Genomic DNA, 27,868 nt, shown 5'->3' with positions numbered 1-27,868 from the left:
CTGAGCGAAGAGCCTTTTTCTACTCCAAACTTCCCTGCCTTAGTAGATTAAAAATTCCCTACAAAGCATTGCTATTAGATACAGTAAATGAGCAAAGTCCCCATACAAAGCCTCGCCACAGGTGGTGTTTCTATGTCCGCTGTCTGCTGGTAAGATTTTATACGTTGGGTAGCAACTGCTTTTTCTGCTTAGTGTGTGGATATTTAACATTTCTTCCTGTAGGAACTCCATGAATGTTTTTTTTTCCTACAGCACCATCTGCTTAAAATGGCAATATAAAATGTAAAGCAGAAGGGATCAACACCAAGGTCAACAACAGTAAAATATGGAAGATCCTTGAAGAATCAGACCAGCATGGCTCTTAATGGCAAACCTACCCTGAGTCAGCTGCTGATAGTTTTCCTCATCCTAACCATCAACCCAGAAGGCAGCAATACTACCCCCCAAATAATCTGTGGCCCTGAAGCTTCAAGCTTTTGGAAGGATATTTCTTGGTACTCCAGGGTGTGAAAGATGCTTCAGTTCTAACAGCCTGTGAAATGGCATGGTTTCTACCCATAGTGTTCATACTTCATCATTAATTCCCACTCCTAATCCAGGCAGGCTGAGGGGACTGCAGTCTCTCGCCAGTCTTGGGGTATTCACTATACCCTGCACTACCTCTGCCCAAGGGGACATTTTCAGCTAACAGGAGTACAGGATGACTACCATTGCCCTCTCCTTCCCACTGTCCTGTGGCCTGCTCCTGATATGGGAGAGCCCCAGCTTTTTGCTGTGAAACCAGACCTCCCTCCCTATCTCAATTATTCCTCTTTGAATACTTACACCATTCCCCATGTCTTGCTTGGATTTGCATGCCCTGGAGCTAATTGGGGTGAGCCAGACTCCTGTTACACTTACATGACATATTCCCTGGGAGATGGGTCCTCTCCATATGCACTTCAAGATCCCAGGGGAAATTCATTTCTCATCTTCCCTTCAATATAATTTCTCGTTCTTTTTGAGAAGTACTTATTGCCAGGTTTCTCATTCCCAAAGCAAGTCACACTTCCTAATAATTAACCTACCCTTTCATCAACTGCCATTTCATTTATTCATGGCATTTGCCCACATTTGTTTCATTTTCCCCTCTTTTAAAAGTAATTCAGTCACAGGGCTGGCCAAGTGCAGAAACATATCACAATATTTCCACTTTTCTTTTAATGCAAACCCGTTTTACTTGCCTGTCCAAATGAAATGCTGCTATTTCTGCATTATGTCTTTCATAGTCTGAGAAATAAAAAAAGTCTGGTGGGGTTTCTTGTTCTCTGGTTTGTCTGCAAAGAAAAACAAGGAAAGTGTTTAATGAAGGGTTAGCATTTCTAAGGAGCAGTACTCAGTCATTAGCATGTTATTCAGGAGTTCAGTATTGTTTGCTTAGTGGAAGGCCTTTAAATACACCATATGTGCATTATTTGCCACGTAGCCTTCGTTTTATCTACTTTTTTTAAACTACTGCAACAAAAAATAGGAATTCAACACTTGTACACGCAGGCCGCTGTCACAAAGCTATTCCACTCAAGACTCTTCGCTCTATTTAACAAGATCTGCTTTATCACTCTCAAACATTTCATTAGTGATAGTGGTGAAGACAATGTCATTTCATTAAATTATCATTAACTGTAATTATGAAATTTCCAAAAGTAATAACATTTTTTCTTTCATCTTTGGCAGCCATGCAGCTCTTATCTAAAATATGACTCTCCCTTTGTATTAGGAGAGCCAAAAGTGACATGTTTTTCTTATTTCAGAAGAAATGGGATCATTGCAGTTTGACGGCCATGACACATGTCATGTTTCAAAGAACATTAACAAGACCATGCTCCAGAGACGGTGAAGAACTTGTTGTTTCTTCAGTTTGAGAACCAATAAAATATGTCATTCTGATGGAAATAGGAAGGCTAAGGATACAGTACTGAATGCCATGGAAAACAGAAAGCTCTGCATAACAGACGAGCAAACCTGTCTCACTTTAGGCAATTTTCAGTTCTGATGGCTTTTGAACGGAGCACAACTCATGAAGTTGACCAGTACAATGCCTGTGCCCCACCTCAACCTGCATCGTGCCCTATTTGGAAATCTTAAATGGGAGACAAGCACTGCAAAGCTATTCTGCAGAGCATCTGCAAGGGAGGACAGTTCCGCAGAAGAGGAAAACGAAGCTCTTTCTCATTCCCCACTGTCACAGGTGGCCAGGTGACAGCTTGTGCGTCACCCGTGCTATACACTTAAAATACACCAATTAAAAGAGCATCTGCACTAGAACCTTGTTGCCTGGAAGGCTTTGGGCTTGTTCAGAATTTGCTGGTTCAGAGCCCAAACCTTCAAAGAATTTGCAGTAAGTCCTAATTATGGGGGTTGTTGGGAACCCAAAGCTGTGATCACCCACCACCATGACTACCAGGACTGGTATCTGCCCAGGAGACCCCTGTATCCACCTTGCTGAAGTAACTGGATAAGTCTTGTGTGTTTTGGCTATATGAAGACTTTGCTATGCAACCACCAGGGTTTGAAAGGCTGACATCCTTTCTCAGACATTCTTCTTTATATTAGTATCTTGACAAGGTATTCTGTCTCACCCTAAATGATGAACAAGTGCCATCACAGAAAAAACATCAAGGTACTTGACTTGCACCCAATGTAATTCAAGGTCAGGGGAGCCTCCAACACCCCAGTGATGCTCTAGCCAAAGTAGCACTGATCACTGTCATAGAAGTGTTCACAGAGGTGGCCAACAGTTGGCAGAAGCCCCACTAGGATTCTGCTGCGGCTGCAAAGGGTTCACAAGGAGACAAGCTAAAAGTGAGCCTGGCATAAAATAAAAAATATTCTGCTTTGTCTTCCTAATAAATGCAAAAATGGAAGGAGCTCACCTATAAAAAGAAACAGGGCAGAGCCAGAAACCTATGGCACGTTACACAACACACCATGCAACCAAGACAAGAGCTAGGAGAGCTGCAACCTTGTTATGAATATACCCTTCAAAAATGAAGAAACAAGCCCTAAATATAAATTCAAAGGAAGATATTAACATATTTCTGTTGGGCAGAAAATTACACATTTGTATGTAACTTTCCCTCCCCTCCAGATTTTAAAATATTCAATTACTTGAACAAGTCAAAGAGAGAAAGATTCATCCGAAGCTTTTGCAAACTTTACGCATACCAGCACAGCCAGTAAGTTGCAGAAAATATTAACAATTAGTTAATCAATGCCATCCGCTTTTTATTTCCCAAAGACTTTAAACAAATCATGCTGTTCCTTTACAAGAAAGTCTTGCTCCAGAAAATCAGACTTAAATAAGGGCTAGATCTCAGTCTTGCAAGCACAGCTATACCCCCAGCCCAGCTCCTCTGAGCTGCAAACTTGACATGCTGGGCAGTCAGTACATCACCTCCGGGATAGTCCGGTCTCTCTAATTTCACTTTTCTATTTGGTCCCTGCCACCCCCGGCAATGGCCGAATATTTTATTCATTTGTGAGCAAGTACAGCTGTCCTGCAGGCTTAGACTTGTTTGTACTTATTTCTCTCCTGTCATAATGTATTATTAAGTCATAGCACACCCTCCTAGAAAATCATGAACTTGATTGTCCTAAAACCTTCAGAAATGAACACCAGATACACAGTGCTATCCAGACAATGGAAATAGCAGTATTTTTTGAAGCTGACTATACATCATGAAACAGATTCCTGAGATTCTTTGGTGCTTCAGGTGCTTGGTCAATACCCACGGCAAACCAATATGGTACCCACTTTTTTGTGTCTTGGAAATATTGGTTTATTCTGCATGTAGTTAGGAAAGAAGATTTATCAAACTCCCAAACTGCTTTACATTTTATGTTCCTCTGCAAAGTTCTGAGACGTAGCAGATCCAAACATGAAACCTTCTCCAAAATAATCTTGAAAAACCCTTTCTGATGACTTATTCCACATGCATGGAACAGGAACCTTGTTGCTTGCATCTGACTTTAGCTGATAAGTTTTATCTAAACATACATTTATTGTTAATTGATGTCTGCAACAGCACCTCAGCCACAGTAAGCTGCTATACCACCAGCAAACACTTACAGCCTAAGGTGCACACTGAATTTAAAAAGCCACATGAGCCTAACACAGCTTTGACTCAATGGAATTCATGGACTGTTATGAAAATGCCTTTAACAGTGTTAAAAGAGCACCTACATCATCATCTATATTTACATCATCATCTATATTTTTCACTTTATCCAAATATGTTTATACATAATGTTATTTCATCCATGTTAAATAGTTGCTATTTCTTCATGTGTGCAATCTAATCAATGCATTGCCTGGTTTGGTGCTAATTCTTCCAGTGATTTATTCTGATGCATATGTATAGACAGGTGGAAGACCAAATTCTACTTTCAGCAACGTCGATGTACAATCAGCAAATCCTGTCAGTTACTCTGATCATGGTAACTGGCCCTTAGTCTCTCTCATGCACTCTGTGTCCCTTCCAGATCAAGTAAAGTATCTTATAAAACACCCACCCAGCATGTTTTCAATCAGCATTGCATTTTACAGGGGAACCACCTGCCCCCCCCAGCCCTCAAGTTACTTTGGTTTTACTACCTGATGGCTATTGAAGGTTAATAATAAAAAGCCATGAATAACGAGGTATTTGAACAAAGAGACCAATATACTGAACCCTCTGCAGAAGTGTATGCTCCTGAAGGACAATAAATGAAAGCAAGGGTCAGAGGTCCCCAGTGCCAGCAGTAACATCTCACAACATGCAGGACACGGGTTCTGCACAGGTTGCAAACGGTGGGAGAGGCTGGCAGTGGCTCTTATTTTGCAAACAGTTGGAATCTGGTGATCCTTTCTCTGGAGAAGGATTTGGCAGATACAATGGCAGGCTGGGAAGCTCTGGAGGAGAGACAGATGGAGGTCTGTTGATACTGCACACAGTTAAAAATTACACAGTGGCACCAGACCAATTACAGCACGAGGAAAAGACAAATCAGCATGGTAACACTAGTAGAGGAGAAATAAGAGCTATGGGGAAATCAAACCCTTAAAAAAATTCCCCACCATGGCACAACTCAGAGAAAACACAGGAAGTAAGGAATGACTTTAAGCAGGACATAGACACGCTTGCATTGACACAAGACGAGGTGCAACTGTGATCTCATGTTGTGGCTACAAAAGCAACTCATGCTTACAGGTAGAAGAAATAAAGCTCCTCTGATAAATGAACAGTCATGAATAAATCTGGTGAGTCAGCTCCATTCTAGCTATGGTCGGGACATGTTTTGGTATTCAGTAGTATTCGGATAAGCCAACGTGGTGATTTGCGTGCAGAAATAATTGCAAAGCCTCAAGCTTTTCTTAAATGCTTCTGTAAACATTTTTTTTTGCCAATTACTTGATTCTGCCAAAGGCAACGTTAATAATTTACTGGGGTTTAGTTTGGTTTGGGTTTTTTGTTCTGCCATTTATAAACCTTATCACCAGGATGAGCTCTGCAAGCTCTCTGGCGTATCAGAAAACACTGTTATAGAAACTAAACCTTTAACATAAATCTATATTTAGTTTCCAGGATCACTTGCTTACACCTGCCTAAATTACCAGGATTAATACCCACCAGGGCCATGTATGACTTGAAAGAATCCTGCCTCACTGCCAGACTTCCTCTGCTCCAGAGGGGTCCTCTTATCTGTACAGCAGCCAAAAAGCTAGAAAACAGGGCAAACAGCCCAATCTGAGTTAAGTGTTATCCTGACAGACACATGCTGTCTTCCTATGCCGCAGTCCAGAGATAGTTCAGAGACACGTTTTGTGTCAAATGCGGGTATCTTAACTAATGAACAGACGTGCTGCTGATTTGAAAACAGCTCCTTTTAAATAGGTTGTGCTCCTGTTCCGACACGTAATCAGGGGAATCAGCCACAGGGATTAGGGATGATTATGGATCACAACAACAAGCTTTTTCTGCAGCAGGAAGCAGGTTTGCTTGGGTTGGATAATTTCGCAGGCGGCGACCGTGACCCCTCTGGCCAGGGAAATTTGGCAGCAGAAAAACCACTCAGAGACATAACAGGCCAATAAGGAATGGTAATCGCACTGGCAGGGACAGGACCGACGTTGGTTAACAGAGTAATGTGCCTATCCGAACAGGTAACTGGGGATTACCTGAGTCTACCCACAGCTGTAGGCTGCTATTCTTCTTTGGAAAGCAGCCTTCCTCTCTTTCCATGGAGTATTTAAGGTGTTTAAATATCTGTCCTGGAGCTGAATTGCAGGCTCAACAGTTTATATACAGTGTTACCTAAATGCTAAAGTATAGTTAAAACAAGACTAAAAGGCAGTGGGCTGCTGTTTCAATTACTCTGTGGGAACCTGGGGATTTCTCGCATTTGGAAGCACCATGGTAGAGCTTTGTAGGCAGCCCCTTGCTCTGGCAAACAACTGAAGCACAGATGTTCTATCAAGTCTGGAGAGCTTTTCTTCCAACACAGACAGGCATGAAACCACCCCAGCCCTCGCCTGTGAACTTGTTCTTCGTACTAGTCGAAAGCTCAGACTGAAAGTCCAGCGTCTGCTTGCAAGATTTTCTGCTCCCCCTGCCCCAACACTTATGTCAAGTTGGATTGTGCGGCAGAGGGATCTAGAGTGCCCTGAGATAATCTAAAGCTTATTATTCTAAGTGAAAGAGGCAGCCCGTGGAAAATAAAACAATGTCTCTGAGGCAGCTGCAGACCTTAGGAGGGTGCTTAGATTTTGCATGCAGAGTTGTATCATCCAGGAAGGCTTTCTATGAGTTTGCCACCAGTTGGAGCAGGTGGAAAAAAATGCCATTTAATTTTACAGTATGTTTCAGTGGCTTAGTAAGTCCTTAGGAAGATAAATGATATTGCTAATGCAGCTACAACTACAGTAGCAAGGATATCTGGTGCCTATTTCTGACTCCATAAGGAGTCTTGGCAGCTGATGGTTTTGGCTTTATCAAAGCATTCTGCTACAAAGAGCACTCCCATACGAGCTGTTTACAAGAGCAGAATACAGGCCAGCAAATGAGCGGCCAATCCATGAATGCAAAGACATGCAATTGAAGTGGTACAGAAAGGATGTTTGGCCCATTTAATCGCTATCACTGAAATGACAATATGTGCCTCTGCAGGATATTCCGGCTTCTCCCATTAAAGCAGCAGTTCTGCAGCTAGAAAAAAAAAGAGAAAATATTTACAGTGGCACAAAGACAGAAATTCGCACGGGGATGTGATAGCAATAGGAATAATTAGCAAACCGCCAAAAGGATAAATACCAAGATCATGCTGTTGCATGCCAGCCCCGGAGTGCTCTTCTGCTGATCAGACGAAGAGAGCTTGACAACAGCACATGCTCAAGGACCAGTTAGCTTAATATAAATCATAAACTTCTGATGAAGAGAACGACAATAAGCTTCCAAAAAAAGCATTTTTATATATAAGTATCTTGTTACCTGGCACAGGAGGACAGTGAGGGGAAGAGGGAAAGAAAATCTACAGGGAAGCAGTTTATTAAGGTGGTTTTCTTTCCATTTAGGAGACAAAAATCACGCAGGAGGTCACCTAAACCAATCCCTGGTCCCAGGGCAAGATCAGCTAGACCTAAACCATTCTTGACAGATGTTGTTACAACACGATCTTCAAAATGCCCTTCACAATCCCGTAGCTACAGCCTTCTCCTCTTTGTCCCCATGTGCTGGCTTTACTCTTCTGTTAATTTCCAGTCTCAGTTTACCTCCTCACTCCATGATCAAGGCAAAACCACGACCGTAAGACTTGCTGCAGTTGATGTGAGTGCCTTTCTGAGGGAGGAATATATGCAATAGACATGCCAGAACAACTGACTCCCATTCCTGAAACAAACGTCTCCTAGCCAAGACCTGGGGATTAAGCCTTAATACCTTTAGACTGCATATTCTTCAGCTCAGAGGCCCTTTCCTTACTATGGACAATTCATTTATTTTTAATTTATTAAAACCCCAAGCAATTCAAACTTTGAAAGCCTGCTTTAGGCTTTCCCCTTAAAACCAGCACTGTTTTGAGAAGACAAGGAAGGAACCTCTGATTTCTGTATGTAGATTATGGCATTTGTGAAAAGGCTGTGCAAAACCAGTCCCTTGTTCGGAGGAGCACCAGAGAAAGGTTCCTGACATCTCACACAGAGGTACGTGCGTGTGCATGTGTGTGTATATGTGTGTGTATATATACATATTTAAAACCAGATTTTCACCTGAGCAAAACATGAGTTGCCACTCCTGACTACACAAGCAGATACAATATGAAGGGATGAATAACCGGGGTAACTAATATGCCCCAAGAATATGAAATATTTATTTTATTCTGCACTAAACTATAAAAATAATAATAAAACCAGACGTTTTCCTCCTCTCTGGGGCTTTTCTGTTCCTTCTAGTGATCTGAATTTGGTATTAATATTGTAAAATGTACCCTCTCTATACCATTGCCTTCCCTGACATTGTGCTGACAGTAAAGTCAAGGCGTAATCTCACCAATCATCATTTCATTGTCTATCAGCACAGAATAGCTCTTTTTTCCGTTCACTCTTTGGTGCTTTCAGATACAGAAGACATGAAGAGAATCTCTGATCAGCACAAACCACATAACGAATTTGATCAACTGGGAAAATTTCCTTCAGCAGTTCAGAATATTACTTCCAGCCCTGCCCAGTAAGTAGCTGCCTGTCACCACAGGAAAAACAAATGGGAAAAAAAATACCAGTGTAAGCACATTTGTCAGGATGTCTTCCTCAGCCCTGCTTTTCAGCGTGACAGCCAGAGGTCCCCTTCCTGCTCCCAGGGAACACAGCTAAAGAGAGAGGGTCCCTGTGCTAGGGACTGCACTCTCAGCCTGGTCACATCTCAGATTCACAGTTGTTTATGGGGATTATTATTATTATTTACAAGCTGGCTGAAAAGAAAGCACAATGAAATGCTCTTACAAAGCAGGTAAGCCAAACAAAACCAGAGAGATAAGCTCCAGTGCTACCAAACTCTAGACTGATGTATGCAGGTGCACCTAACGTATCATCCAACACTTCCAACAATATCTCATACTGCTGCTGTGGTACTGGACATGATGTGAGCAGACAAGTAGGATCGTTCTTTATAACATTTGCCTGTATTTCTCCCGCACCCCACAGACATCTCAAATTTAAGAGGCAGGCACACTGTTAGAAAGCATGCAAGTTTAACATATTTCAGTTAAGATGAGGTTTTCCAATACTACAGAATAGGGGCTGATCTTGGTTATTACCAAAATGTTGGGGTAAGTGCAATAAGGATGCTTTTCATAGCTGCTTTCGTAAGCCATGTACGGGGTGCTTCTGTTGTAAGTAATGGCACGCACGGCTGCTTTTTGGCCAGCAGTGGGGATTGAAGTATGTATTTCCAAAATTAGAAGCTCAGGTCTTCATACCTTGATTTAAAGAAGCCTACGCTCTGCACAGGGAGCTTGGTGGGAGGTATATTATCCGTACTTGTGTATGCTGATTGAGCAAGAGGCAGCACACGCATGCAGAAACTGCAGGTGCGCAAAGGTGTGGGTCTTGCTACAAATTCATTGTCTCTCTTTTTTGGGATGCTGGTGGGAAGAGGGGATGTGGCACGAAGAACAGATAAACATTGATGCCATGGTTGGCTAAGTGGCAGTACCTGTTGGCTAGAAATGTTTTTCTATGATCCAAAAAAGCAGGCTTGTACAGAAAGACAAATGAGTCACGGTACGAAGAGAAAGGCAAGCTCTGGGAAGCTCCTGTCACAAATTCAGTTTGCAGACAAAAGAATTCTTAACCCAGAAATAAGGTTTGGCTCATCTTTGAGATAGAAACCCGGCTTGGCATACAGGAATTGAAAAATTTAAGAGGTATTTAACATCACAGCAAAAGAGTTCCCAGTGCCGATGTTAACACAGTTAATGATGTTGCCCCAGCAAAGAGAAAAAAGCCTCACAGCAATTAAATAAGCAGGAGGCCTCATTAATGAGGTATTACGATGATATTTTATATCTTTCTGTAAGTTATATTAAGAAACTGTAGCGCTATCAGTATTTTCTGCCCCTGTACGGCTAGCATTCCTTTTGTGCTCTTAAACAAGTGGCATGAGTATTTTCGCCATGCCAAGCCCATGATATCTGTCATCTTTCCCCTTGATGTATCCCTTTGAGGCTCTGTTGTACATCGTCTGCTAGCCATATATTGCAAGCATGAAAAATGATACAACTGAAAAGCCTATTTTTGAAAAACAGGCAGTGCAGACAGAGTTCCCAGGTACCTTCAGCCTTTCCTCAGGAAAAAGACTGCATTAATACTTTCTACAGAGGTTTTTCAAGATACAATACTTGTAGAGCTTGGAGAGTGCAAGTGGAAAAATATGTGTAAAATTAGAAGTCTGAAGCATTTCTTCAGCCCTGAGAATGTTATTTAATATGTCTGGGGTCATTAAGGGCAGGGATTTAACGGAACAATAACATTAAACATATTAGAAGCATAGCGGAGCTCAAATTTCTTTCAGCTTGCTGGATTTTTTCTTCCCGCTGAACGTGATATATGTGCCACTGAAATTCCAGAGTTCACAATACGGTCCAGTTCAAAATAGGTTGGAAAAAGTAATTACTGTGAATCTGATACATTACTTCTTCCTTTTTATTCATAAGTTTCCTTGCCATCATTACGAGAACCATGAACGCAAGTAAGCTTGTCCTCAGAATCTCCCAAGAAGCAGGAAAATATTAGCCCCTTTTTTTCAGCAAAAGAGCTATTAAGGATTCAGCTCTGCCCTAAGCGAAGCGCTCTAGCCTCATTAAGCACATGCTTAACTTTGGGCACACATATAGCCAGTGAACTATGTGTGTCCTTGACAGTGAAGCATAGACTTAATACTTCCTTGGAGCTCTTTTGTGCTCAGCACTTTGCAAGAACAAGCCAGTGATAAGTACCAGATCCCTGCAGCAGCTCTAGCTGCTCACCCCATCCACTTCCAGACTCAACACTTGTTTTTTATTTCTTCTTCTTCTTCCACGACAGCAACTACTTCAGGGAAGAAAAGTGTCACTCTGCCAACAGTAACTGTTGGTTTGGCTATGGGCTTCATTAGATCCCAGATGTCATGTTTCAGGTTGACTCTGAGGTCTGCAGGTCCTAGGTGTGCTCAAGACTCCTTGTACCTGAATATCTGCACCACAAAAAGCACTGCACCACCTCTGAACAAAAAATAACTTTTCTTACTTCTATTGTCAGATTAACCAGAAATAAGACTCAAATCCTGGCTTTCAACGTGTCTTCTGCCCAACACACAGGGAAATAAAAATAGATCCAGTAAAGCTCAGGCAAATCTTATGGCTTCTTGTGTTCCAGAAACACCATGTGAGCTGTACCAGGTACAGGAATGGGTTGAAGGGCCACAGGCAGAATATATGAGCAACACACTTTCCTCTCCAGCCCAAGGGGAAGAAGTTGCTTGGATTGAATACTGACAGTTCCAAGCACCACAGTGTCTGCACTCTGTATTCAGCCCATTTGGTACCGCTACCTCTTCCAGTTTGTAGTTTTCTTCTCTCTCTCCCTCAGATGAAATGTTTGCAGTCCTTAAGATCATATAATAAGGATAAAATCTAATATAATCACACCTCTCTATCACCCATACAATGAGGCTGTCATTTTATTGTAGCTTGGAAGAATAAATAAAAAGATGCTGAGGTTCCAGCTATGAAAATGAAAACTCCGTTAAAATTTCACTGTTTTCTGTCACGGGTGACCTGTATGTCTGCACTTGTAGAGAGGAGCTCCACTTTCCCAAGGACCCCAAAGGAGTAACCATGCTAACTTACAGCATGCTCCCTCCTCCCTTCCTGCCTACCTATGTGGAAGTCAAACACTTTGGAATTTTGTTTATAATTCACCATGCGAGAGCTGCTGGATAATGAATTGCACTGGAGTTAACCAAGTGCCCAAGATTTTGCAGATAAATAATTACCGTCAAAATCATTACTAGGACAGAGCCTACATGGGGTGTGTGAGCAAACCAATACATAAAAAAAGCATGAAATCCTCATTTGTACAGTGAGCTGCTTTTAGCATCTATGGATCGCGAAGCCTGGATACTGTTCTCACATCCACTGCAAAATGAGAAACGGGATCAGAACAACAAAGCTTCTTGCGCAATTTCCTCCTGCAAACCCCAGGTCTTCTGAGTGCCAGCAGGCAGTTCAGCCAAAGCCACTACACATCAGCTCTCTACTATGGGTGCCACACACACAAGGATGTGCTGGTGCCCAGCCCTTCGGCTGGCCAGAGGGGAAGTTCTGCTTTTCAAGCTTGCTTTAATCCCAAATCCTGAGAATCTTCCATAATTATTCCAGTGAGGACAGCAGTCATTTGGTTACTGCATGATAATCACTCCCCAGGGCTGAGTGTTTCTAGTTCCTCGGAGGTGTGATTTCCCAATAAAGCACACCCACCCCTGAACTCGCCTTACCGCTGCTATTAACATTCCTTAATGTGTAGCAAAGGGTGATGTGCCTCTCTGAGCTGGAAAGGAGGTGTAATTGCCTGTTTCAGACCACTTTGTGGTTACAAAAGAAACAGGAATTGCTTTGATATGGTGTGGTATTTCATTGCTCTAATAAAGCAAACCGTGTAACCTCCCTCTTCTTTTATTTTTACCACGTGTCATTACTACTCCTGTCAGCAAACACAACCTCCATGAAGGTTGTCTAGCTTATTCTTTGCCTGAAGCTGGTTCTGTAGTCCACAGGCAAACCTCCCTTTTTTCATGTGTTTTCTTCCCAACCAGAATTCTGCCTGAACAGGGAATACAGAACATTTGTTGCTCACCATTTCCCAGCTGGCACTGGCATGGGCACTGGCCCCATCCTGCTGCCAACACCAGTGGCTGGCAACACACCTCTGAAGCCAATTTCCCCTGACCAACATATCCCATCTGGGTTACGTCCATCTGCATCATTGGGAATGTGCTGGCATCACCACTTTGCCATTTTGAGCATTTCTCACATAGTTACTTTCTGTCCAGGGGCTGCCAATGTGATTTACAAGTGCAAATACTCCAGGGTGCTCTTAAACCTCTTCATCACTTGAGAATAGTGTTTCTCAGCCTCAGAGGATACCATAACTTTTCAAGAAGGAAGGATCCAAGGACCACCCTAGTATCAATCCAAACGTTCTAATCCCTGGCTACATTTGAAATAACTAACTGCATCTTTGTCAACCTTGGATGCTCATTTCAGAATACATAAGAATATACTGGGTTGGGAGCCCTTTTTTGTAGCCGTTTCACAGATTAATCGTGCTGCTTTACAAAACTATAAAAAACTTTACTTTCCCTCTAAACTTCTCCTCTTCCAGGCTGGAAACCCCCAGTGCTAATCCGTGCTTTATTTTAAGGACACCACACAGTCACAAATTACATTGGAAATTACACATCAGGGTCCTTTTAGCTTGCAAACGTCTGGATAAAGGGTGGGTTAACGCTCCACAGCCCACAGGGAGTCACTGTGTTACTCCAGGGGAAAATCAAGCCGTATTAGCATCTCTTCCCAATTCTGCATCTCCACGGAGAAGGAGGATTTTCACCTCCCGGCCTCCACATGGGCCCCACTGCTGGGAGCTGCAAGTGCAGTCCCCACTCTCCATAGAGCATTATCTCTCTCCTCCTTTAATCCTAGTTATAGTCACAGCATTTCAGGAAAAAAATAATACAGGAGGAGGTTTTGAGGAGCATCACTTAAAAAGTCAGTAGAGACAGGACTTCAAAAGGGCTCAATATTGGCCTAAACTGCTCCTTTTAAGTGAAAATAAAGACCTATTGAAATCTCTGAAAAATATCCCATATGAAAAAATTAACACCAGAAGGATGGTAGGGGAACTGCTCCATGGCACTACAAGGGAAGAAACACTCTCACTGGCTCGGCTGCTCAGGGCAATTGCTGTTGTATATAAACATCTCCCATCAAGTGCAATGCGTTCAGTGAACTCCCGCGCTTAAGGTGCAGAGAAATGTTCACGCTTGGTGGATCACAAAAACACATCCACTCAAACCTGGAGTGAAGATAAAGAAGGATACACGCATGTGTATGTGTGTATGTGTGTGCATATAGGCAGAGGGAAACACTTTTTGTTGGCCAGACCCAGCTGAGTTGTTGTTCAGTGCGAATCTGGTGTGCTCCTATTCACAATAGTTAGAAATCAGTTTAAACTTAAAAGCCTACCTATGCTGAAGTCGCTTGGTAAGATAACGGGAGATTACAATATAGTACGTAAGGGTTGACAGTAAAAGCAGAGCTTAGAAGAAACAGCACAAGGAGAAAGAGTCAAGAATAGAGGACAGGAGGAGGGAAGAAAAATCTGCCAAAGATGTGCAGTAAAACCTTTAGTGAAATGACATTGTTGCCAAATTTTTTTTTAGATGGAGCTGATTTATGACATGCAGCTGCTTTTATTTAACAGTGCATGTCTGGTTACCTCTCCTTGAATTTTTAGCTGCATTTAAATGTCTATAAAATATGAAGCTTATCTACTGTACAATGCAATAAATATGTGTGTGCATAGCCCACGGGAGTTTTGTAGGAGACTGGTTTCAATGAGAGGACTATGTTTTTCTTAAAGCCAACGATGATTGTATTATATATATATATATATATCCTACCTTTTAATATTAACTGTGAGGATAAGTGTATGGAGGAGCAAAGCGATTGCATGATTTAATCACTGGACTTCACCATCTCATTCCTTCAGCACTTACTGTTTTTCTCTGAGTCTAATCCAACTTTCCTTCTACTCAGTGCAAGGTCTCCCACTGCTTTCAAGGTGAACCGGATAAAGAAGGACAACGCCAGTTCATAAACTGGGACCCAACTTGCCTGTACTCAAATTTAAAGGCCAGCCAAGCCATGGGAAAAGCCTCCTGTTGACTTCAGTGCAGGGTGGAACAGATGCAGATTAAAGTGAATAACTAAACATGCTGTCTGTGACAGCAAACACCCTGTTCTTGTCCATGCCTGTATGTGAAGGACAGAAGATACAACCTCTGTTTTTAGTGTTTAGTTTAAGCGCACCCAAGACACATTTCACAGCTCCTGCTAATATCAAGGCGGATATTGCAGGATTAAGCAAGTGCAGGAGTGGAAGAGTCTTAAATTAATCTTGGAATTTCAGCTCTGCCCAAAGCACACCGCGTGTCTGACACTTTCAGGGCTGAGATCTTGGATAAAAAGAATACGCAAGCCACCTTCTTGTGTTTTATCAGGTCTCTTGAGTTCCCTCCTTAGCAGTCTCCATTCGGCTGCTATTACTAAATGCCTGAGTAAATTCCAGTAAAGTTGAGTGGAGATCTTCATTTTATCACAAATATTGGTAAGAATGAAACCTGCATTATTTTTTTCCCTGTGCACTGTTTTCCATGCAGCTCACGGGCAACGACTGTTTTGACATAAATGCTCCACAGCAATATGAATGTCAAGGAAGTATTATGGGATTACTTACAGACAGTCTACGTTCTGACTGAATTGGTTTATTGGTTGAAACAGGTAGAAGAGGAAGACAAAGGAAACAAAATAAAGGGGGTTCATTGCTCACCTACAGAAATACCTGCAAAATGACACGAAAGTGTAAAGCAGGATTAAATTTGCCATTCCATTTTCTACACATGCATAGATCTTTAAAAATATTAGCTTCATCCTCTGATTTTCCAGCACTGCCTATACTGGTGCCACACTATCACATCAATCATATTCTTTAAACTAGGGATATCACCTACATAACCACTATGCAGTCTGAAAGTGAGATATGGACTGCCCCTGAAATCTCAGGCATTGCCACCTCCTGCTCCCACCACCCTCCTCTGGGCCACCTCTGCCAACAGGGAGCAGAAGACAGTGCAGTGCAAACAATGAAAACAAAACTACACCTTCTGTAAAGTCCTATGAAAATTAACCACTCAATTGTTCTTAATCTTTTACACCCAGAGGAGAAAATAAGAGGAAAAGAGAACAAACCACACCTCAAAAATATTAGTCTCCCAGCTCAGTGCTATTGGATGTCACTGGAGAAACCTACACAGACTAGACCAGGCTAAAGCAGTCTGAGGCAGGGTTGCAGAACGTGCTTTCCAAAAGCTCTGCACTAGTACAGGTTGCTTCGTAGCTTGCTGGAGCAGTGGAGCGACTCTGTCCCTAAGAAAGAACATTCAGTACAACATTCATCCCCACTAAAAACCCAGTTCATCCCCAGTAAAGACTCTTCATTGGACACCACCTGTGAAGTCAAGCCTTCTAGGACATACTTCTAGATACAACTTTTCCTCCCCCAGCATACAGTAAGTCTTTAAACTACCTCCTAAATCCGATTGATTGCCTTTGTAGGAGGCCAGTAAGCACTGTAGACAAACAGCAGATCTATTTTTGATATGACCTTAATAGTTAAATCCCGCCATTAGGTACACGCACACAGCTCCTGGGGACATAGCAAGACTTCCCTTGCATATTGCAGTGCTGGTTTTGCTAATGATTAATATTCAGTTCTGCAAGTTTAATGAAGACATTGTTTCCACTTATCCACAGGTCAGATGGCAATTGCAAAACAACTTACTTGTTAGACGGCTATGGATCCCCTGCTGATGCATCTGATTATTTATGCACAATGCACATTTTTAAATAGATGACCATATTAAATTAGATGCTTCTGCCTTATTATTTTGTGATTTTTAATGGTTTTCTGTTCCTTTTTTATTAGAGAAAAGGAATAGTCACTCATGCTAATGATGTGCTGTAGCTATGTTTTACATCTTCAACTTTAAAGTTACTGGAATGCCTTTCTAAAGGCTTATCAAAGAGCAACTGCCTGAAATTGTTGATTTTTATCATGAAAATAAAGATGAGAGAGCAGACTGAGGCTTTTTTTTTTGGAGACAGTGAGAATTTGGGGCTTTTTGAACTGTTCTGAGAGATCCAGCAAAAACTTCTCACACATGAGCCTCATGCTCAGCTGAATCCACTCCTGTACAAAGTCCCTTTGTACCAGTTACACCTAACTCCAACTCTGAAAACTAATCTCTGCCAAAAGCACCAGGCAAACATGCACTCCACGTGGGTACCACCTTTGAAGGCTGGGAGAGCCTAACATGGATTGCCAGAGAGCAGACATGGTCCACTTCCAAACCAGAGCAGGTGGCTCCAAGTTGGCAAAACCCATTTGAGTGCTCTGTGTGCATCTTGGAGGGAAGAAAGAAAGGCACAAAGACATATAAAGCTGCTTCGTGGTTGTTTAAAGTCTGTCTCTGAGCTGCAACTCCTTGATCTGCAATTAGACTGGCAGCCCCATGCTATTAGATTTTCAGCTTCTCCTCCAGGGAGCAGCTGAGCATGGGGCCATTAAGGTTTGAAATGAGACCCAGCAAGAAAGGTCTGTGAACTGCAGGAGAATTTTCTTGGTTCTTTATAAAAGCAACTACAACTGTAACGTTATTTAACTAAAAATAACCAAGTCAGTTCTACCTCAAAATGTGATCAGCCCATAAATAGTTAGATAAACTCCTTCCAGGCACATCATGTACTTCATTTCCATTTGCAACATGTACTAAAGCTCTGCTTATGCATAAGTAATGCATATGAAATGATAGATGGCAAATTCTCCATCTTAAACATACAGAACATTCTTACTTTCCTGAGCAAAGGGGCACATCTTTGGTTTTACACACTGGGTGATCTTTGCTATCTGAACACTGCAGGAGCGACCACTATTTTTGCAGAGGGGATTTTTTAATGTCTGAATTGAAGATTTCAAATAGCAACATGTGCTCACGTACAAAAGCAAGTCTATCAGGAATTTATGGGGACCTTTTATTTCAAAAACTGCTCAAATGAAGTTTCATTTTCACTACAGTTATTGGCCTTGCGTGTTTGGGGTGGCAGGAGAGGCTCCAGTGCTCATCATTTCTCTTCACCTTATTTTGCACCAAGTCCTAACCCTGGGTCCCAAATCCAGAGCCCACTTTGATGGATCATAGTTTGACTGCCACAATGTTAAGTTAATCAATAGTCTCGCTCTACACTATAATTACCGCAAACAATTTCATGGTCTGAGGTGTGCTTTGCAGGGTTAGGTTTTAGCTGATGCTGCTTCTGCCACTGTTCATCTCATGAATATTCTCTTTACCTGCTGTGTCTGTGTGTGCCTGAAAGAAGCGTGGCATTTTTAATGGCATAATTTCCTGGGATGAACTGAAAAGCAGCACAGCATGGACTGCATTATTTATATGCTGAGTCCTACAAATGGCAAGGAAAATACTGTAGATTTCCTGGAAATTATACTGAAGCCTTGTGCACAGTATACTGAATGTCACTGAAGGAATTTAATTCCTGCTTCAAAAGTGTCTTCGTTTTGCTAGATTTGTAACAAAAAAGAGCGTCTAGACACATTTTAATTCAAAGACAAAAGACTCCTCACCCACCCAAAAATATCCCATGCCTATAAATCTAGAAACATGCCCTGCTGTTGCTGCTCATCAGTAGAAAATTCTTAGCATTTTTACAGCATGAAATAAATTGCAGATTGAGCCAATTGGGAATACTAATGACAGAAGCCATAAAATATTTTGCAACATCAATTATGACTAAAGGAAAAGGACTTGCACCACAGATCAGCAAGAATATTTTGCAGCCGTGCTTCATTTAAGACTATGACTCCTGAACATGATTTGCGAGTTGATTTGCCAAGAAGGATGTTCAGGAATACGTAACTGGCAGGAATGCAATTGTGGTGCTCCTACAATTCAGCTATAGCTGCAGATTTAGTTTAGATGGGAGGATGCAGGTCTATTGAACCTAACTGACAAATCTCCAGACTCCAGCTGAGTTATCCAAATCATATTGGAATCATTAATAAATAACCTGATCTGACTTAAAGCCTTAAAATAGTATGTTTGGGTCATTCCAGACCTAAAAAGTGATCTGGTAACTAACAAAATGCTCTTTTTAAAGCTTAGTTTTGTTTTTACATGTTCCTTTATTGTTATGCACTGACTGCCTCCTTGACCATGCCCAATAGTCAAATGCCAGGGAAATTACTATTTTTGCCTTCTGATTTATCAGCGGAGGCCACTGTTTTCTACTTTACACACTATCATATATGGTAAAATTAATTTTAAGTCATCATTGTAATTTCACTGTCTTGTTTTTAAAATCCTGCTTGTAGGGGTCCTTCCATCCCGACAGATGTGCCATTTTGAAACGAGAGATGATAACCAGAGGAATAAACTGAAAGTGGGAATGTGACGACGAGAAAAGCCATAGGGAAAAAAGCAAAAGCCAGGCTTCCCTTCCCTCTTCTCCATCATATGAAATTACCTCCTTACCCCCAAATAAATCAGTAGATTCTGAAACAACATATTTAAAAGACCCTCTTTTCATCCTGCTGCAGAATACATTTCCAATAGCTATACACCACAGGAAAACGATTTCCCACCCAGATACTGCTCATATTCTTCACACTAGACTTGCTGCAACTCCACACTCAGGAGGCAATACGTGGTCACAAGGTGGTTAAATTGAATCTCTCCTCAACAGAGAGGAGTTATCCATGTTCAGCCTACAATGTTCCAGCCAAATAATGCTTTGCTAATGATGTCTGCAGTTAGATGACAAATCAGGCTATTTAAATTGCTTCAGCACATACATCCTTTACAGGCAGGGTATCCAGGTAACCATTGTAGCAAGGCTTCAAGGTGGGAGGGAGAATGCAGTAGCTAATTTCTTCAGCTAGGTGGAAAATTAATCCTGAAGAGATAGCTCTGGTTTGTTATGGTCAATTTGAAGAAAAAAACAAAAATTAAAAATAATTATTTTAAAATGTATTTTTAAATGTGTAGTTATGCAAGAAAGGACAAAATAATTGCCCTTCAAAGATACAGTAATGGCTAGGTTTATTTCTGAAAACAACTAAAGATCTTTTAAAGCCCTCAATAGGAAGGTTTTACGTACTTTAATCCATGTCAATATCAACATGCTTCAAATGACAGGGAAAATATCAGTGCAGAATTTCAGATTCTGCAACCAATCATGTTTTTGTAGGTTTAATTCTAATTAAAATACAAAATACTAGTTCATCTTTTATTTTTTCTCTAAAGCCAGCTCAATAATAATTTTAATGCCTGGATAAGAAAATGTTATTGCTGAGCAGTATTAGATGCTATTATGGCTCCACTTGAGAGCTGCTTGCTCACGTCCTTGAGAGCCTTTGCAAAGGTTTAGCTATATTGGTGATGCTGGTTGGAGTGGAGATGGGGGATACGATGCCTTTTTCATGCCCTGGCCTGGGATGAGGCTTGTTCAGGGTTTCAGAAATGGTTTCTCTAGCAAAGAAGCCAAGTGGGGAGGTGGGATATGAGCCCCCACCTCCACTATGGTCTCCAGTTTGGGGTCCCTGAATATCTCCCCTTCTGTGATTCGCCCCTCAGGCATCCTGAATATTTTAGGTGAGGGAAAGGGGATTCCTCCAGCTGATTCACAAACAGAAATGCTGAGGTAAGACAAGAAACTCAGGAGAGTCCTTCCACTGCACCTGCAGAGACATGAGAGCCCCAAACCCCTGAAGATCGACATGACCCCCCTTGGAGTCCACCAAAGGGGTGAAGGAGCAGGAAAAGGGCTTCTGCTACACCTGCAAACCTGCCTAGGGTAGGAGACATGCTGCCCTCCTCCACCCTTCACTGATATGACTCTGTCCCCATATCAGTCCAAGGTGCAGCCACATTATTTGACTGCACACAGGACAGATAGGTGAGACAGGGAAGGGATCATTACAACCTGCACTGTCCCTGGGATATAAGGATATACACTTTCTTGATCCATGCCAGCTGTAAAGGCATTTGCCATTTGCCAAGGCAATAGAAATAGTCACACTCTGGTGGTGTTTCTCCTGTGATGCAGATCATTTTTAAGTATTCACCAGAGCCATTAAACAGGAAAATACAAACAAGATCTGATATCCTTTTCCTTGAAAACTATTTTGGAAAATATGACTCATTTACTTCTCTTCTAAACAGAAGTAATATTTTCCAGCATTCCCTGAGGATGTGTTTAAGCAGAAGCTAAGCCAGATGTAGAAATGTTTGCAGAGGTTTCAGTTTCTTTCATAAAAAAAAGGGGGGGGAGAAAAGGAAAAGAAAACTGTAAAGCAACAGTCAATGTATTACTGGGTTTTAAAGCACTGTTGGCCTTTTGATTACCCTTAAAACCAGACCAGATCACAGAGAAAACGTAGCATATGACCAGCTAGAGAAGGTCACATTGCGGAAGAATGCAGGTGGTCTCATTTTTTAACAGCTAACATAATAGAAACACAAATCTTCTAGCCACTGAAGAGCATCTCCTGGTTTGGCAGTTGCCATGTATAATATCTGATGAACTCCGATGTCTCACTGCTTAAGGATAAAATCCCAGCAGGCAGGGGCTGAAGGAACAGCTACACAGTCAGAGGGAAAAAAATCTTGTATTATTACAGCAGTCACTTATTTTATTCACCAGAATTAAAACCTCTTCACAGATAAAAGTGGGGATTTTTTTTTCCATTCCACAAAGCAATTTTAGATTTCTATAGAATCATTCACAAAACAATTAAAATCCCGCTCCTGTTGATGGATTTGTATTCCTTGCTTGAAGTGATGTCAGGCTTTGAAATTCAGGGTTGTTCAGTGAAATTCTTTGGGGCTTTGGAGTCATTGCTGACTGTCAGAAAATACCTGCTGTAAGTTCACAGATATTAAATGTGTCTGGTAACACCAAAATAGTTTCAAAGCCTGTAGCTATTAAAATCTAGAAGATGCTGCAATAAAGAATCAGTGCAATATCAGGCAATTCAGTACACTGCAATTTCACTCTTTTAGTGAGGGAATTTTTAGGGGAAGAGAGAGAAGCGAGTATCCAATAATCTAATAACAGTACCATTAGATAAGAGGGACCAGGGAGCTTTTCCAAACTGTCTACTGCTCCAAGAGTGACAGACTTACATTGCCAGGGGAAAACAATGAAACAACAAAAAGGCAACAAACTCCTTCACAAACAAGCAAGTAAACAACCCAAAACCTACACAAAAATGATTCATAACCCTCATCCATTTAAAGGTCCGTGTTGTTTAAACCAGAAAGTGAGCCTCCAACTCCAGTGTTTGTTTTGGCTTCATTTTATATAACAAAGGAAATTGTTGTTAAAAATGTAATTCAGATGTCAGCAATGCGAGGCTGCTCCCAATTGCAGTGATGCGAAATGGCAGGATTAGTATTGCTGTGGCTGAGATTGCACGGGAGAGATGAACCCTGATACGCAACTCTGAATAAAAAGAACAAGCCATGCCAAACATAATGGGGTTTAGGCACCTCCTGCAATATAGGTACCATTATGATCCCTGAGAAGGTCATTCTCTTGCCAAAGGATACAGTACATAATAGGAAAAGCATAGGGTCAACAATATTGGACACAAAACCTTGCCAAAACATCAGCAAAACGCTTATCAAAGATTATGACTATTGGCTTATCAGCACCACTGATGTCTTATCAAGATTGGCATCCTCCCAAGAATCTGGTATTTGTGGATAAACAGGAAATTTCTTTTCTAAGGCCACATTTAGCTTACAGAATTGCTGCATTGTTGCTCCTTGAAAGGCAAATGCAGACAAAGTAAGTTAAATAAAGCTATAATCACTCTGCTGCCTGACATATGAGATTATTAGAGGCCACCAGGCAGAACTGGCAGAAGATATGGGCTGGCTCAAAATGATTCGAGCAAAATAAAGTCTTCAAGGACACTGGCAAAGCCAACTGAAGTCAGCACAGGAAGAATTTGTCCCTTCTGCTGCTGTTGGGGGTGCAGCTCAGCACTTTAGCATGGCTAAAACAGAGAGGCAAGAGTGCTTTTCTGCTTTAATTTTGAGCTTTCATAGCACCACAAGCCTACAAGGAGGCGTGTGACCATCCACACACGGACCCAGCGTTATGTTACAGATGGATCCCATATCCTTCACAGCATCATATCCCACACAGCAGGGAACAAGGGGAGGCTGAAAGGCAACAACTGATTTTGTTTCCACGTTTCCCTTCCTCTAAACTCAGAGTAACAGATAAAATAGTCTCGCTCCTACAAATCATGTTCAAACTGCGGCTGTCAGGAAATGAAGGCGGTTGAAGGGGGGCTATAAAAGGTTGTTCATTAATTCTGTCTTCTTTATGAGCTTCTTCGGTCCCAAAGACAGATGGGTTTGGAAGTGCAGCAGAACAGAGGACTTGCGTTCAAAGAAATGACGGGATCCAGGCCTGCAAGGAATTCCACCCCCATCCCTTCAGATTATGGGGTTAATTAATAACAGTTAATTAATGATGTGTCAATCATCATGAGAAGTATGCCTGTGTGAGAAAAGCTGCCCCTCAGGCCAAGAAGCATTAAGGCCTTCTCTGGAGTTCTGTTTTAAAGAAAGCTCTTGTGACAATTTCTGTGAAGCCTTTTTTAATCCTTTTATCTCAGGATTCACTTTTGGCAAGAGCCAGGCTCTCATTGAAAAGCCACCTAGCAGAGGTAGTAAAAAAAGAATTGCTGTGCTGCTGTCTTCAAGGTGAGTCTCTGGAGGACACAGGAAAGTGCCAGGAACTGGCTGTCCCCAATGGACTGAGGAGCTTGGGCTGACAGCAGCTCAGAAACTAGCTTGTCCTCAGCGATGGAGTAGCAGCAACCAGAGGGAAAATGTGGGGGTACCATCTCTGCTGTGAAACACCCCATGCCCAAACCAGACACCCCATTGCTGTGCCCAGTCTTTCCATGGTAACTTCAGGAGGGACAGGCATTTGGACACGAGCACTGAGGAGCTCTGCTCTCGCTCCTCTGTCAGATGAACATCCCAGGCTCTTGGCAGCCAGGACATTCATGCCCATCTGCTGGCATGGCACGGTGCCTGCTCACAAGTTGTCAGACAATTTCACGGGTTTCAGAAGAGCCTGGACTTGAATAGGTGGCCTGGATATGCTGCAAAACCCATCTCTTCTACATGGCCTTGCCGACTGCTAACAGAGCAGGACCTAGCTATACCTCATGCCTCCTGGAGCCATGGACTTGCTTCAACTGGCACTGCCCCGTGGTACCGCAGCACCAAAGAGGAGGCTTCGTTGATGCTTCAGTGCCCCTGAGTGCTACAGAAGCTCATAAAAAGCAGCTTCTGTACCGAAATACCCAGTGCACACCAAGATAACTTCAAGGTACAGTGATATAATCAGCAGCACAAAAGCTTGACTCCAAAGCAAAGGCATGAGAGGATCACAAACCCCGTGGCTCCCTGTGGGCAGTGACAAGTAGGTCAGGCAAAGCAAAAAAGGGCATGTTTTGGGCTAAACTCCCAGTTACCCAGCTCTTGTACCCAGGGTCAGGAGGCTGCAGAAAAAGATGATTTCAACTTGAAGCTGGCTCTGGGAATAGGAAGATCAAGCAGGCAACGGTGACCCCAGGCTGTCCCCCTCTTTGTGTACCCTGTTTCGCTGGTGTCAGAGCCCTGAGATGTCATGTTGGCTGCTACTGTGAATGGGGGGAGACCTGGAGGCTTGTGGTGGCACTGGGTCCACGCTGAAGGGGACAGATGCTGTCCCTGCTTTGCACAGGGCTGGCACAAACCCTCCTTACTGCACCCTGTCCTTCTGCTGGCAGCCATCCCCAGCCCCACATTTCAATCTGATGGAGAAAAGCAGGATTATGCTTTAAGTTGCCTCTGCCATCTTCAGCCCCAGGAGGCAGAGCTGGTGATCGAATCACAGCATCGCTCTCCCCTCCTCCTGGCTGAGGCTCACTCAGGGCCCTGACACAAAACCTGGGTTTGCAACATGAAAGGCTGAAAAACCTCTGGGGTTTATGCCCCAGGAATCAGATTTTCTGCTTAATAAACCTCTAAAGAATCAGATGCAAAAGAGGTTGGCTTGAAAATTCTGGATGGTTTATCATACTCTGGTGATTCAAACAGGCACAAAAGAGAAGGAAACGCAAATATGCTGGGTCAAAATCTTCTGTTTCAAGAGGTAGAATCAAAATACAAGCCAGTCGTACTGAAAAGCAAAGGAAATACACCAGTCATTGCTAGATTTCTGCCTAAATCTACAGATTAATGTAATATCTTCATTTATTTTGCTGCTTCATGCCAGCTAATCAAAGTAATTTAAAATCCATATACAGACTGTGTGTATCTGAAGTCTGCATGCAGTATTTCTGCTGTTACAGGTCTCCATGTACAGCCATGGCATTACTTACTCTCTGGCTGGTTGACCACCCCTACATGAAGAATTTGGACCCCCAATTAGCAAAAGGAGCTTGAAGTGCTAACAGGATCAGTTGGATTCTGCTGCTGAGAACAGTATCTGGCTTACGTGCTGCTTGGGGTGTTTTATTATCCACAGCACATAATCCAGCACTTTCAACTGCTTCTATTTACAACAGTTTTGCTGTCCCCCCCCTACTCTCCAGCTCCCACACATTTGCAGATGCTATTTACTCTGGGTTTCTGCTACTTCTTCACATGCAAATGAGTCTTCCAGGCTTTCTCACTTGTATTTACCCACATGCAGGAGGGTGGAAAAATGTTAACAAGAAAGGTGCTAACACTATTGAGCCAGACACTGTAAATGAAGAAACAAAAAGCCAGAGATACCCAGTGTGTCCTACAGCCATATTATTAACAGGTATTACGCCTATTTCAAACACACAGTTTTGTTTGTTTACAGGAGTGAGTCACCAACAGCACTGTGCCAAGAGCATAATTTGGACGTGCGCTGTGTGCACTCTTAAGCCTCTCAGCTTTGTCAAAACCTTCCAGTCTCAACCTGCAAGATGCTCTTACTCCAGTTGTGAGTTTCTCCCAAAGCCACCCTGCTTTCACGTCATCACTGACCATGGGGCTGCATCGCCTGAACCAGTGACCTCCAGCAGAGCTGGACGTGGGTCCTAGCTATTTATTTCATCAGATCCATCTGACTGCTGCTTAGCTCCTGCCCTTTCCCACTGCCAGCTGCCCTAACTCAAGAAACCTGCAGAAATGTTGAGAGCTCTTGTAACAAGAGCACAAACTTCAAACAAATCTCAGCGCAAGTGGCCAAATCCCCATCTGCCTCCTCCAAAGCGGTGGGGATCCCCAGAGCTATCCCTGTGTCAGATAAGACCAGGAGCAGAGAGGGAGCAATTTAGCTCCATAAAACATCTAAAAATAACTGCTTCCAAGGGGGAATATGAGCACAGCCCAACTCATCTCCAGGATAAAGCCATACGTGCTGCTCCAGAGAGAAAACAGCTTCAGCCTCTGGTTTACGCCACGAGTCTTGCACAAATTGTTTTCCCTCCCTGAATTTCAGTCTCTTGAGCCTAGTTTAAGGATTATAAATTGTAGAGAAATGGAGGCAAATTGCCATGAAATATTTCAGGGTAGTGTTGCCTGCGTATCCCACTGAAAACATTTTGGGCATATTTTTTTGGTTAGATTTACTAAGGACATCTAACCTCACTGCTACACCGAGTCCCCCGTGTACCAAGCCCTGTTACTTAGCAGTAAATTACAGGTTATGCATTTCAGGCCAGCTCTTCCCTTGATAACGTTTGCTGCTTTTCTGCACTGCCAATGCAGGGTAAAATGTTTTAAATAAGAAACTGAGGAACTGAAATTGGGTCTCTGAGTAAAAGATGAAGCCACAGGACTGCATTTCTTGGTACACAGACAATTAAAATGAAGAAGTAGCTTCATTAAAATCAGACACTGAAGATGCTTCTTTCCTAACACATTGTGGTAACATGTAAAAAAACCTGTTAGCTGCTGCAATAACTAGTTTAAAGAAAAAAGAATAAGCAGCAGCATGTCTTTATTCCTAAAGACTAATTAGCAAGAGTATATAAGCACTTAGATAAAAGGCAGCTAATCAAGCAGAGACACTTCACTACTGTAAAATACGACTGTCCACTCAGCTCTCCCTTAAAATGGTGATAAGGGGCAGGTACAGTCAGTATCTGTGGCCACTTGTGTCTGTGTAAGACAAGAACAAAAGCACACGTTGAGCATTGCGTTATCATCTGCTGGAGAAACCCCAAATCAGTTGAAAACAAATGCAAGGCTTGAATTATTTTTGCAAAAGGCTTATTCACAGAGACCATGGGGCTGGCATTTCTGTAAGCTGCAGAGTGAAGTCTTCCCCTGTCAGGAGCTGAAGATGCCATGGGGGAGTCAGGGGAGAAGGACTTTGGGGAGAATCCACCAGCAGTGGTGGATAGCAGCTTCCCAGTGACAGGAAGGGGGATCGGGCTGAATCCCATGGACATGGTGATATCCAGCAAAACAGCCCAGGTTTGCCGAAAGAAGGTCTGCTCCCCCTCACCTCTGGGACTCATTTTGTTCCATCCTGGCTCCAAGCAGTTCCTTTGCAGCTCCAGGGATAACCCAGGCCTGAGACTGCACAACTGAGCTGGTACTAAAAGAGAGGGACAGAAGTTTGTTTTGGCTGTCCTGGCTGCTAGCATGATGAAACACTGCTACCACAGATCCCTACAAATCCTAATCGGAATGGACAACCTTTGAGCTACCTGGACTTTGCAGACTTTGACTCTCAGGACATTTCATAAACATGCTCTCAGAATTTGAGAACAAATTGCTCCTGGGCTGAATGGGATTGATCATTTATTTTAGGCAGCAGTTGCTGAGCTGTGGCAAAGGAAAACACAGTGCACAGTGACAGACAGACTGGATTTCATTGCTGTCCAGAGCCATCAGTCAGCCTCAATCCTGAT

The 27,868-nt window shown here is 42.5% G+C and overlaps 1 protein-coding gene across 2 annotated transcripts in view; it reads right to left on the bottom strand.

The window, feature by feature from the left end:
- FAM20C (FAM20C golgi associated secretory pathway kinase) overlaps nt 1–27,868 on the bottom strand; it is a 60,060-nt gene that overhangs the window by 13,110 nt on the left and 19,082 nt on the right. Inside the window, exons 4-5 of one of the 2 annotated variants that reach the window (XM_061474025.1) lie at nt 27,460–27,552; nt 1,224–1,316 (exon numbers count right to left, since the gene is read on the bottom strand). In XM_061474025.1, the coding sequence (XP_061330009.1) occupies nt 1,224–1,316; nt 27,460–27,552 (186 nt within the window). The remainder of the gene's footprint in view (nt 1–1,223; nt 1,317–27,459; nt 27,553–27,868) is intronic. The other variant, XM_061474026.1, reaches the window with a different exon arrangement.

This window comes from Pezoporus flaviventris, unplaced genomic scaffold, assembly GCF_033815535.1.
Source record: "Pezoporus flaviventris isolate CSIRO_AGI_PZ_B2104156 unplaced genomic scaffold, CSIRO_AGI_Pfla_v1 ptg000078l, whole genome shotgun sequence".
Lineage (NCBI taxonomy): Eukaryota > Metazoa > Chordata > Aves > Psittaciformes > Psittacidae > Pezoporus > Pezoporus flaviventris.
This window is presented reverse-complemented; position numbering and strand designations above follow the sequence as displayed.